General features: G+C 43.4%; 2 protein-coding genes across 5 annotated transcripts; one reads left to right on the top strand and one right to left on the bottom strand.

Annotated features, from left to right (window-relative positions):
• Positions 1 to 602: 602 nt before the first annotated feature.
• LOC307093428 (uncharacterized protein) lies at positions 603 to 5,377 on the bottom strand (the record flags this gene model as incomplete). Its single annotated transcript, XM_079761543.1, has 12 exons — positions 603 to 672; positions 855 to 897; positions 1,080 to 1,107; positions 1,760 to 1,810; positions 1,997 to 2,021; positions 2,168 to 2,208; positions 2,492 to 2,539; positions 2,869 to 2,900; positions 3,210 to 3,251; positions 3,461 to 3,493; positions 3,689 to 3,731; positions 5,190 to 5,377. 6 exons carry the CDS (start codon positions 5,375 to 5,377, stop codon positions 2,530 to 2,532), a joined length of 348 nt encoding a protein of 115 aa, XP_079617669.1. The 3' UTR covers positions 603 to 672; positions 855 to 897; positions 1,080 to 1,107; positions 1,760 to 1,810; positions 1,997 to 2,021; positions 2,168 to 2,208; positions 2,492 to 2,529.
• ZBTB37 (zinc finger and BTB domain containing 37) lies at positions 4,702 to 12,264 on the top strand (the record flags this gene model as incomplete). Of its 4 annotated transcripts, none has more annotated exons than XM_079761540.1 (4): positions 4,702 to 4,731; positions 6,735 to 7,694; positions 9,902 to 10,001; positions 11,776 to 12,264. In XM_079761540.1, exons 2-4 carry the CDS (start codon positions 6,772 to 6,774, stop codon positions 12,262 to 12,264), a joined length of 1,512 nt encoding a protein of 503 aa, XP_079617666.1. In that variant the 5' UTR covers positions 4,702 to 4,731; positions 6,735 to 6,771. The 4 variants fall into 4 exon arrangements, with proteins under 4 accessions (XP_079617666.1, XP_079617665.1, XP_079617664.1 ...); XM_079761539.1 differs by lacking the exon at positions 4,702 to 4,731 and adding an exon at positions 5,323 to 5,454 and having other exon boundaries at positions 6,738 to 7,694; XM_079761538.1 differs by lacking the exon at positions 4,702 to 4,731 and adding an exon at positions 5,326 to 5,454.
• Between the last annotated feature and the right edge of the window lie 54 nt (positions 12,265 to 12,318).

Raw genomic sequence — 12,318 nt, forward strand, 5'->3', positions numbered from 1 at the left:
GAAGCCAGTTAATGGTTTCTTTAAGAGAAATTCACTGGCAACCGATTGGATAACTAATATTCTCACTTGACCTAATGTATGCCTCCAACATTTTATTTGCAAAATTAGCACTCCTTAATTGATCTTCCAAAGATAAAGGACATTGCTATAATCACAGTACCAACAACCTCAAAAATATTCAACATGCTCCCTGTTCTTCCTAGGCACTTTCCTTTTGGGGGATTCATCCCTTAGGCAGCCAGTCACCAGGGGGACTCACATGATCAATTTTGGCCAGAGACCAAGGTGTTTGTTGTACAGCCAATGGAGGTCTCTAGCTTTAGCACTCTCCTCCACATTAAGATCACCTGCTTTTCTTTGCAATTTTATATCTGTGTAAGCTCATGTTTTAATGGCTCACTTGCCCATTTTGGGCAATAAGGGGACCGCTGAGGAAGGCTAGTTTCTCAGCATCAACTGCACTTTGAAAGGTTAAGACAGCCTATGAAACTATGAAATATACATGAAAAGGTCAACTGGCAGTCTACTGCCATGGGGTCTTACTCACAAAAATGTCCTATTTTCCTTTCTTCAAGCCATTAAGATGAAATAAGCAGACTTGATCAGATGGTTTATAAAAATTTATTAAAATTCAAAGTTGATCTTCTATCCCATGAGTATCCATCCAGCTGCCTGCAATAAAATAGCCACTTTTAGTCAACCTGCATACTTCAATTTTAATGGTATTTCAAGTACAGTATACAGAATATCAGATCTTCTTTCATCATCAAGTAATCAGTGAGAGAGTTCAAGTTGGGTTGAGATCATCATGTATTCTGGAATAAAACCACAGCACTGATATTTACAAGACTTACCTCTCAAAGGTCAGCCAGCTGCCATGACCGCTGCCACAAATGCCTGAAAGCAAAGAACACACATTAATCCTGGTAAAAAGAACTTGTATGATGCTTGTCAGTAACGTAACCTCAGAATAAAAATGGAACGGTTTTATGATTGATATCATCCTATTTCATTTGGCAGAATCACTACATCACTGGTTACATTCTAACTTATCATATATAACAAATATCATATATTACCTGGAAATCTCCAGGGTTACAGGTATGCCTGTTTGAAGATTGGGGGGGAAAGAGGACATTTATTAGAAATATACCCTACTAACATTTCTAACTTTTGGGAAAATAGCATTTAGAGCAGTGAGCATCTTCTGTATAGCACAATGGTGAACGTTCCACCACGAGTGAACTCTAATGTAAACTATGGACAATGATGTGTCCCTGTAAGTCCCTAAGTTTAACAAAAGGCTCACTCTGGTGGCTGGATGTTGACTATGAGGTGTGCAATTACAAGGTAAATGGGAACTGTACTTCAGTTTTGCTGTGAATCTAAGTGCAAAATTCAACTTAACGAATTAAAATATAAAAACAGCTAAATAATTCAGGTGTAATCTACAGATTTATATGCAATAAAAATTTGTTCACAAAGTGTTATTAACCTGCATTTCTCCAAATGTGTTATTAACCCTCCATTACCACATAGAACGTTTGGTGTAACACATTAGTTATCCAAACCCCTGAATGTTTTATGGGAACATGGCCAATTCCCCCTTTTGAGGTTATGATTGTTGCAGCCAGATACATCAGATAGGAGCGAAAGACAATATTGCTCATCACTGTTAGTCTGCTGAACTATGTTATCATCATTGTATCGGCTTTAAACCACTTAGCATAGAAAGAAACCAAAATCAAAACTACCATACCTCTGCTTACAACTCTGCTCCAGGACTTGTAGCCAACCCAACTCTTCACACCTGCGGAAGTATTTTCAAATTTAGTAACAGGCAGCAATAGGAAAATTCCTAAAATGTTCCAGGTACTGTTTCAGTTATAAAAAAAAATCTTCATTCTTTTTCAGAGAGATTCCCATCTGTTTTTTTTTAAATCATCACTAACAGCACCTTGCTTAGTATCTATTAGAGATTAATAAAATGCATTACCTTTAAGTGTCTCCAAAACCTGCATCTGAAAAATAAGTATTTATTTAGACTATATTTCCCAAATCAATGGCTTTGCCCACCAGAAAACACTGACAGTCAACAATCAGTAAGACAAGCACATTTTAGCAATATAAATCTGTACCAGAAGCCAAAACTGTTCTCATGTCTTACCCCAAGCATGCCATCCATGGATAAAAATGTGTATCCAACAGCTAGAAGGGGAACAGAACATTTTTTATTAACGTTAAATATCATTAAATTTTGTGCTCATTGTTACATGCCACAGGGTTCTTCAGTGTTAGATTTTGTCTACATGCTAATTTCAGGTCAGACATTTGATCAACATCATTACAAAAACCCCGTTCAAAGCATGCGCAACATGCACTCAACTAAATCAAACAGAACATAAGCATTAGGAGCTTAGTAGTTATGCAGTGTATTTTATCAACATTCTGTTTTGAGTCCATTAGAATGTTTCTAACAATTAATACTTACAAGAAGTAAATCAAGCCAGTCCAGACATGTCAAGAGACTCAAGTCCACCTAAGAAAAAAAATAAAGAGTGGTTTTCCAATAGCCGTAGATGAATTTTCTCCTTACCAATCTAAAAAATGCCTGAAATCAGATAGAGCTAATAATTAAGACCTTCACGTTCAGTCAGTATTTGCTTATCATCATACAGGCTTTTACACATCGGAATCTTAGGAATGGTGACAGGACAAGGACCGGGTATTTCATGCACTCAGCATACCTTTCAAGCACTTCCTGGTGAGTGCTTCCTGTGCATTAGAAGGAAACCCTAAAAAGCCACTGGTGGCAATGTCCTAATGTCCAGTTACCGATGTGAAATTTTTAACGATGATTTTACTTACCATTCCAACTTCCAGTTAGTCCTTTTTAGTGCCTACACAAAAGGAAAAGCCAAATTAGTAGTGGCACTTTGCTTATGCTATTACCAGCAAACATTTCATACCAGACACATCAGACAAGTGGTACATCTCTTCAGAATTCAATCTGCTGAACTACGCAAACATCACAGTATCCGTTTCTTTAGGTGTCCCCCAACATTAAATATTAGTGCAGACGTTCACGTTTGAAAAGGGAAGGAGTAAGACCCTGGGGATCAGCACCGATTTGGCAATGTGTGATCCCTTAGAAAAGTCATTGTAAAGTCCTGGGTAAATAAGAATGCTATCTAAAAAAGGTTTCTCACCTGTCTGCCCATGGCAAGAGTGTGATGCTTGCACTTTAAGACCTGAGAAGGGAAGAGTTTCCGGTCAACTTAGGTGCAATCTTTCTTTTCTCTAAATCACCATTTTCTGTGCCTCAGTTTGGATAATGGTGGTAATACTTCTCGTCATTCTCACAGTCGAGAGTAGCAAATAAAATGTCATCATTGTGGCACAGTGCGTGTACTTTTAACCCAACTTCCCTGCCTGAAAAAAAACCTCTCGGTTCACTTACCCCAGCAGCAGTTCTCATTCCTTTGGCACAGAACTAGAAAACAAAGAATACCCAATGAAGCATACTACACAGCCACGTTAAACGTTAATGTCATTAATACTGAAGCCTCAGAATAGGATTTTTCAGAAATTCCTTCTGTCCACTACTCTTAAACCATCACAGGCTTAACAAAAAAAAACCACATCTAAGCAAATTTCATCCTTCCCACCGCATTTACCCGATTCTTACCTGTCCATCAGTTGCCACATTGCACTCGTGCCTGGCATCATTCCTAGGGAAAATATTTGTTCCAAATTATTTATGCCGGTTTATGTCGCCTATGCAAGTGGTTTACATCACCCATAATTTCATACTGTGATGGGTGCACTAAACGCATTATCAAGAGAGCATTGTACAGCTAGGTTTAAGAACCACTGACGGCAATAATGGTGCAATGCGGAATGCAGCCTCTCAGAGAACCACGTGGACTTCCCCGATAACCCGCCTCCCTGGAGGAAGTGGCTCCGGCCGAGGTCATTAACAAAGACCCACTCGGTGACTCGGCATGCGCCGCCATCAGAGCTGTTGGCATTCATCAACAGTCTCAGATGTCCCTACCAACATAAGCTTCATCAGAGGCAGGGCACGAGAGCCGAGGTATTTCCGCAGTTGAGCACGACAACCGAGTGTTGAGTTTATGTCGAGACCGCCCCCAACGCGCAATCCTCTGCAATCCTCATCTTGTGGTTCCTGCCAAGGCTTGCAACTAGCCCATAAAAGTCAGCGCGTTTGGGGCGACTGTAGTTGCCACGACCTGAGGCCTTTAGCCAAGAACCCACTGAGCACCCGCGAAAACATACACACGTACCTGCTGCTGACTTCCATCCTCGAAAGACCGAGATGGCGTCCAGGCGCCGGTATATAAGGATTTCTCTCCATGACGTCATGACGCAGTTTTCCCGCCTGCGTCGGCTTTAGCTCCTCCCCCACTCCTCCTCCAGTCACACCTTCGTCCGGGCCTCTAGGCCCGCCTTTGGCCCCACCCCCTCGGCTTGTGGGCGGGGTCACCATGGCCAGTGTGACGCAGAGCTCCCACCCTCCAAACCGACTGAGGAGGAAGACGGGAGCGGGGAGGGGGCGCGGGGACGGAAAGCGCTGGGGGAGGGGGAAAGGGGACGGTATAAGGGTGAGTGATTTCCTTCCGGCACGTCGCCCGCTCCAGGGGAGGGGGCGGGGGTTTTCACTTCCGGGACGGTGTTCCGGCCCATTCCTGCCCATTTCCACCCCCGGAGGTAGGTGCTGCTCCTTGACTGGGCCGGGGCCCGCACGCCCGTCCCGCTGCCCTGCCCTGGGGCCGCCCCGCCCGATCTCCTCTGCCTGCCTGCTCCTGGGGCGCTCAGCCACTTCCCTCCACTCCCACCCTAAGGCACCCGAGACCTGCCACCCCCTTGGCCCCGGGCCGGGCAGGGCTGCCGGACCCGCCCCCTCGCCGAGTCCCTCCCTCAGGACCCCGGGATGGGCGGCCCCCTCCCCCACCGGCCACACCCAGACACACACACCCACCTCCGAGCAGCTCTCCGCCCGCCTTCACCTACCGCCTGGACCGGGTCCCAGGGCGCCGCCCCCTTCCCGGTCTTTACCCCGCACCTGATTGCCCGCTCCCAGGCCGCGCGCCCCGCTCCCCTCTCTTCCCCCGCTCCTCGGTGACATTGCGCGGCTCAGTCAGTTCCCCGCTCCCCACGCTTCTCACCCCGACGGAAGCCACTCAAGTTCCGGAGTGGCCAACCCCGCGGCGTTCCCGATTCTCCCTCTTACAGCTCTCACTCCTCCAGTGCCGACGGTAGTGAAAGACCTTACTCCAGGGGCCTCCTCCTCACTGGGGCATTGCCGGAAAGAGCAAACAAAAAGGCGCTGGTGTAGGCTCCAAAATAAACACATCTGAATTCAGGATGGCATCGACAGAGGCTCTTATTGGATTAAAAGTTGTCAAACAAACAAAAACGCTTTGGAAAAAGGTCAGATTGGCTGAAGTTGGTTCTTGAAAACAGTGTATACACGTCCCTATTTATTGATCAGTGTGTTGTGAATGCCGGGCAGTCCTGTGAGCTTGTCAGATAAATTCCTGAAGTTTCAGGTCTTAGGTAACTATGTAAAGTCATAATTTTACAGATAAATGGAAACACATTGGGCTCAAGTTAGTGTCTTCCTAGTGGGGTTTATATAAACTACTCTCAACCAGGAAAAGCTGTTGGATGCAATTATAGGCTTAGTGTTTTTAAAATCTTTTAATGTAAAAATATTGGCCATACTTGGTAAATGCTCTATTTTTTACCAGCTTTGGGGAACTAAATGTCAGAATCAAAGTACCATCCCCACCCTGAAATTCCCAACTTTGAAATTAGATTATTGAGATGGGGGCAGGTGTACCTACCTTTTCCTAATTCTGAGAGTAAACTTCAAGTCTCCTTATCCCAGTTGAGTCCTGTGCCACCTTTCCTAACCTAGAGTTTGCCTCGAGTCCTAAACCTCAACCCTTTTTGTGGGGGCTCTGACTCACGCTTAAAAATAATGGCTTGCATTCTTGTGGGATAGTAGTGACTTTGTAAAATAAACTCACACAAGTAGTAAAATATTAAGAAGAGGCATATCTAATCAACCTATCTGTGCATAATCACATTTATTCAAAAACGTATTTCCTCCAAGGAAAAGTCATAGGATTTTGTATTCAGTGCAAATACCTTATGATTACAACTGCTTTCTGTTCTGTTGAACTCTATTTTGATGTTGCATAGCTTATTAGTAAGGAAAGTATGGGCATAGCTTGAATTTTTAGAAATCTAACAATCACTTTTTGTGTGTGTGTGTGTTTTTAATATATTTGTATTGATTTCAGAGAGGGAGAGGGAGTGGGAGATAGAAACATCAATGATGAGAGAGAATCATGGGTCGGCTGACTCCTGCACGCCCCTTACTGGGGATCAAGCCCACAACCCTGGCACGTGCCCTTGACCAGAATCAAACCCGGGACCCTTCAGTCCGCAGGCCAATGCTCTATCCACTGAGCCAAACCTGCTAAGGGCTAACTCTCACTTTTTGGGTTTAATGGTGTCTTGCTGTGAAACCTAAACTGAAGAAGCCTGTTGGTTTTTCTATTCCATATCTAAACATAAGGCAGGTGTCTCTTTACTGGGAGATTTTGAAATTTTGCCAAGTGATGTTTTTAAATACGTTTGAACTGGAAAGCATAGGGGAGTACAATTGTAATTGTTCATGAGAATCCGGTTTTCTCTTTCAGCAGGGTTGAATGCCTGCCTACACCCTCAGGCCCCACCATGGAGAAGGGTGGTAACATACAACTGGAGATCCCTGACTTCAGCAACTCTGTCCTCAGCCATCTAAACCAGCTGCGCATGCAGGGCCGTCTCTGCGATATCGTGGTCAACGTGCAAGGACAAGCTTTTCGGGCTCACAAAGTGGTACTGGCCGCCAGCTCTCCCTATTTCCGGGACCACATGTCCTTGAACGAGATGAGTACTGTCTCCATTTCGGTCATCAAGAACCCCACAGTTTTTGAACAGCTCCTTTCTTTCTGTTACACGGGGCGGATATGCCTGCAGCTGGCAGATATCATCAGCTACCTGACAGCTGCCAGTTTTCTGCAAATGCAGCATATTATAGACAAATGCACACAGATCCTAGAAGGCATTCATTTCAAAATTAATGTGGCTGAGGTCGAAGCAGAATTAAGTCAAACGAGAACAAAGCATCCAGAGAGACCTCCGGAGTCTCACAGGGTTACACCAACTCTAAACCGCTCCCTTAGCCCACGACAGAATGCCCCAAAGGGAAGCCGGCGAGGTCAGGTTAGTGCTGTGCTGGACATCAGAGAGCTCAGTCCTCCTGAGGAGTCCACCAGCCCTCAGATCATTGAACAGAGTTCTGATGTAGAGAGCCGGGAGCCTATCCTTCGGATCAACCGAGCAGGACAGTGGTACGTAGAGACAGGAGTAGCAGACCGAGGGGCCCGGAGTGATGATGAAGTGAGGGTTCTTGGAGCAGTACACATCAAAACGGAAAATCTAGAGGAGTGGCTGGGGCCTGAGAATCAGCCTTCCGGAGAAGACGGGAGCAGCGCCGAGGAAGTCACAGCCATGATGATTGACACCACGGGCCATGGTTCCGTAGCACAGGAGAATTACACTTTAGGATCTTCAGGAGTCAAGGTGACTCGGCCAACAAGCAGTGAGATGGACAGGTAAGTTTTGTTTTGTTTCGTTCACCCATCTAACAACTGTTGTACAGACATAACTCAAGCGGGCCCCCTGTGTGGTACAGAGAGCATCTTCCTTCCTTGATGCTCTTAGCCAACATAAGTATGTTGGGGAAACTGGAGGTGTGCCAAAAGACTTGCATTTTTATTTTTGTAAAGCAGGAAGCTCCTTGCCCTGGCCAGTGTGGCTCAGTTGGCTGAGCGTCATCCCATGCACAGAAGGTCACTGGTTCAATTCCGGTCAGGGCACATGCCCGGCTTGCAGGCTCGATAACCAGTAGGTGGTGTGCAGGAGGCAGCCAATTGATGTTTCTCTTTCACTGATGTTTCTCTCCCTCTCCCTTCCTCTCTCTCTAAACATCAATAAAAACATTTTTTTAAAAATAAAAATAAAGCAGGAAGTTTCTAGTCCTGAAGAATTGAGTGATAAAGCAGGAAGTTCTTAGTCCTGAAGAATTCAGTGTTGCAAGAACTATGGTAAAATTAGACACTTCCATTAATCAGAATAGCATCTGCAGCCACGCTCTCATCAGTAATTAGCAAGGCTTTCTCGGAATCCCAGGTAGAGGGCTGGTCATCAGCTGGGAACCTGGCAGGTTTGCCCTTCTTCCTTGTGCTATCACCCAGGTAGGTGGTCTCTGGGGAGTTTTACTTGCCTTTGTAGTGCTGTTTACTTTTCTTTGCTTCCTACCTATCAAGTTAGAAGGCGTGTGGTACCAGCAGTAATTGTTCTTTTTAAATCCGTGTGATCACAATACAGTTATTCCAAAGAAAAGCTTTGGACATGGTTTTTATTCCTTTTTTCACTTGTCATTTGATGTCTTTCTTTTGTCTTTCATTGGTGACTGCTATCACAGGCCCGAGAGTCTGTTTTTTTCACCAGTGCTACTAGGTCCCATGGCTCCCATTTCTCTTTCTAGTGGTAATTAGAGCATTTCTTTTTGGTGGAAATAGCAATAGTTTTAATTTAAATAAATTGAAAGAAAGTTTCAATTGAAGGAAGTATTGTCCTGGCTGGTGTGGCTCTATTCTATTGGTTGGGCATCTTCCCTTGCACTGAGAGGTTGCAAGTTCAGTTCCTTGTCAGAGCATATGCTTGGGTTGTGGGCTTGATCCCCTGTAGAGGGCGTATAGGAGGCACCCATAGATGGTTCTCTCTCATCCATCTTTCTCCCTCTCTCTCTTCCTCCCTCTCTCTAAAATCAATAAAAAAAAAAGTTTTTTTAAAAAAAGAAAGAAGTATTATCAACTTGAATTGATCATATATGTTCTTTTTCCCCTTTTAAAATAAATTAAAATTGACTGCATGAACAATGAAAATTTAAAATGGTTGATACGTGGTCTTGAGAGACATATGTGTTACAAATTTCGAAAATATATACTCTATCCACTTCAGGTAGTCTTGATTTGACTATTTTCCTTCTTGTGTTCTTAATAGTTAAAATATTCTTGAGCACAATACTTATTGCCCCCCCACCCCCATGTTAGTACTGTATCAGAAGTAATAGCTTAATGCAAAGACTGTGACTCTCCATGATCTACTATATCAACAGTCTGAAATATACAAGTTAATGTTGAGGCCTAAAGGAAGGAACAACCAAAAACCTAATTGTTACATAGAAGAAAAAATTATAGACCCAGTTTTAATTTATTCTTTTATGGTTCCCAATACTTACACAAGGATAGAACTTATATTTAGCCTTAGCTTCCCCAGGTCATATGGTCTAGCTCAGTGGTCGGCAAACCGCAGCTCGCGAGCCACATGCGGCTCTTTGGCCCCTTGAGTGTTCTAACGCCACTTCTTCAAAATAGACTCGCCCAGGCCGAAAACCGACTTCTGTGCATGGGCCACGAAGTTTCAATTGCACTGTACATGCGCACCCGCACGTGGTATTTTGTGGAAGAGCCACACTCAAGGGGCCAAAGAGCCGCATGTGGCTCCTGAGCCGCGATTTGCCGACCACTGGTCTAGCTCGTATGTAATTCTGTATTTCTTAAATTTACTATGGCAAACCTTTCTTGTCTTATTTCAAATCAGGTCCTATTATTGACTCCCTAAAGTATTTCTTAGTCATCTGTTGCTCAGTTTGTTCCCCTTTTCTCAGCCATGGGATAAAGAGGGTAAACATCTCCATTTTTTAAGTTCCTGGACACTGCTCTTCTGTTCGTCCCTTTTGCTCCTCTTCCGACAGATTTAGCCCCTCCGGCAGTGTTGTCCCCTTGACGGAGAGACACAGAGCCCGAAGTGAGTCTCCTGGGAGAATGGACGAGCCTAAGCAGCCCAGCTCCCAGGTATGTAGTTGTGATGGCTGAAGAAATTGCCACTGTGTGTGAACCCGACAGGAAAGGTGTAGCAGAGGGAACAGGGGCCCTGTTTAAGAAATACTCTCCTTGATTACTTTTTTCTTTATTCCTGTTTGCAAGCATACAGGAAATGCATTTTTGGTATCAGCAGAGTTTGGGAAATAGAAAAGATGAAATTGCGGAACTCTTTTCCTAAACCAGTCTTTAGTCCTGAGAATAGAAATAAAAAAGTAACCCCTGGAAAGTACATGCAGGAAATGTAGGACCTGAGATGGAGAGCCTGATTCTGCACATGTGTGGTGGGTATAACACTACATAATTACTACTTTATGTAATAGAAAATACTTGTAAACAGCTGCTTTTGCATTTTTATATGCTTATATCTTTTCATTTATTTTCTTCCTGAATCTTTTGTTAGACTAAAATGTTTTAGAGAAGATAGGAATTATGTCTTCTATTTTCTTTGCAACTCTCCTTAGCAAGTAGCATAACTAGTTGGTTGATATTATTGTTTGTTTGTTTTTCCTCACAGGTCTCTATCATTGAAGATTTATTTTTAAAAGGACAGTAGAACTCACCAAGTAGAATTTAATACATTGTAAACACTTTTGTCCTTTAAAAGAAAACACTGGTGGACTAAGATTGCATAGCTAATTTTTTTAGCTTCTGCATTATACTGATTGTATCTTGTTTAATTTTTACTTAAACATTGGACATTTATTGTGTATGTATGATAGCAACAGCAGCAAGACATTGTTACAAATTACATTTACTTGCATGTTACCATGCCAGTTTTTCGGTACCAGAAAAGGAATTGTAACTATTATAAGAATTTTTTTTAGATTTTATAAGGTGTTAGAGAAAATGTTAGGTGCTTGGAGGAAAAGTTTACTCTTATTATTAGGGCCCTTTTTCTCTCACCTTTCAAATAGAATGTGATGACTATGTGAAGGTAACTATGATGCAAATAAATATGAGGCAGACCTTATTATAACTTAATGGGGACATAAGGCAGACTAACACATACACAAAACAGATATAGATGAGACTATATAGACCTCGTTAACAGTGTTGTGGGAATAGAGTGCTTAAAAGGCAGTTACTGGAATCAATAACCACTTAAAGAAAGTGGAGAATTTAAGTGCAGTATTTAATGAAGTGGTTAGAAAGAGGTAACTTACTGCATATGTAGATATAATAGGGATAACAATTGAATTCCACAAGGATGTTTACCTGACTAAAGCAGAAGGTGCAGGTTATAAAGAAATAGAAAATAAATAATATTGTTTGGAGATGATATTAACAGATGAGTTAATATATGCCTTGACATGTGTGAGAGTTTAGATGATGCAAATAAACATTTCCATCATCAGAGAAAGTTCTCTTGGGCCAGCATTGTCTAAGTACCTACCTGATTATCTAGAGAAAATTGTAAATTAGAATTCAAGAGGATGGTATGAGTGGGCCCAGATTCTTCTATTGCTGTACAATAGAACATTTACTGGGGGTTTCATAAAAAGCGTGCAGTTTGTCAGTCAGAAAGTAGCTTGACTTTCTTGTTCTGTTACGGTAATGGAATACAGTGTCCTCATTTTTTTTTAATTGTTATGTTAACATCTTTACTTGTGGGTAGTAATTTCCTGTTTGGATCTCTAAAATCAGCATAAAGCTTAGTAACAGAGGTAAAAGTAGACTTGATTTATTTTACTATGTCTGTTCACAGTCTATGTTCTTTTGTGCTTATTTTCCTCACCTGGCACAGGTAGAAGAATCAGCCATGATGGGAGTAAGTGGCTATGTGGAGTATCTTCGAGAGCAAGAAGTATCTGAGCGGTGGTTCCGGTACAACCCCCGTCTCACCTGCATCTACTGTGCCAAATCTTTCAACCAGAAGGGGAGCCTGGACCGGCACATGCGCCTGCACATGGGGATCACACCGTTCGTCTGTCGCATGTGTGGCAAGAAGTACACCCGCAAAGATCAGCTGGAGTATCACATCCGCAAGCACACGGGCAACAAGCCCTTTCACTGCCATGTTTGTGGAAAAAGTTTCCCCTTCCAGGCCATCTTGAATCAGCACTTTCGCAAAAACCACCCTGGCTGTATCCCCCTGGAGGGGCCGCATAGCATCTCCCCGGAAACAACTGTCACATCTCGAGGACAAGTCGAGGAAGAGTCACCTTCACAAGAAGAGACAGTTGCTCCTGGGGAAATTGCCCAGGGCTCTGTGTCCACCACTGGGCCAGATTGAAACATCGAGGGGGAGGGGGCAGACCCTCTTCCCCTTTGGGCCGTAAGCAGCCAG

The sequence above is a fragment of the Cnephaeus nilssonii genome (assembly GCF_951640355.1).
Source record: "Cnephaeus nilssonii genome assembly, chromosome: 21".
In the NCBI taxonomy this organism is placed as follows: domain Eukaryota; kingdom Metazoa; phylum Chordata; class Mammalia; order Chiroptera; family Vespertilionidae; genus Cnephaeus; species Cnephaeus nilssonii.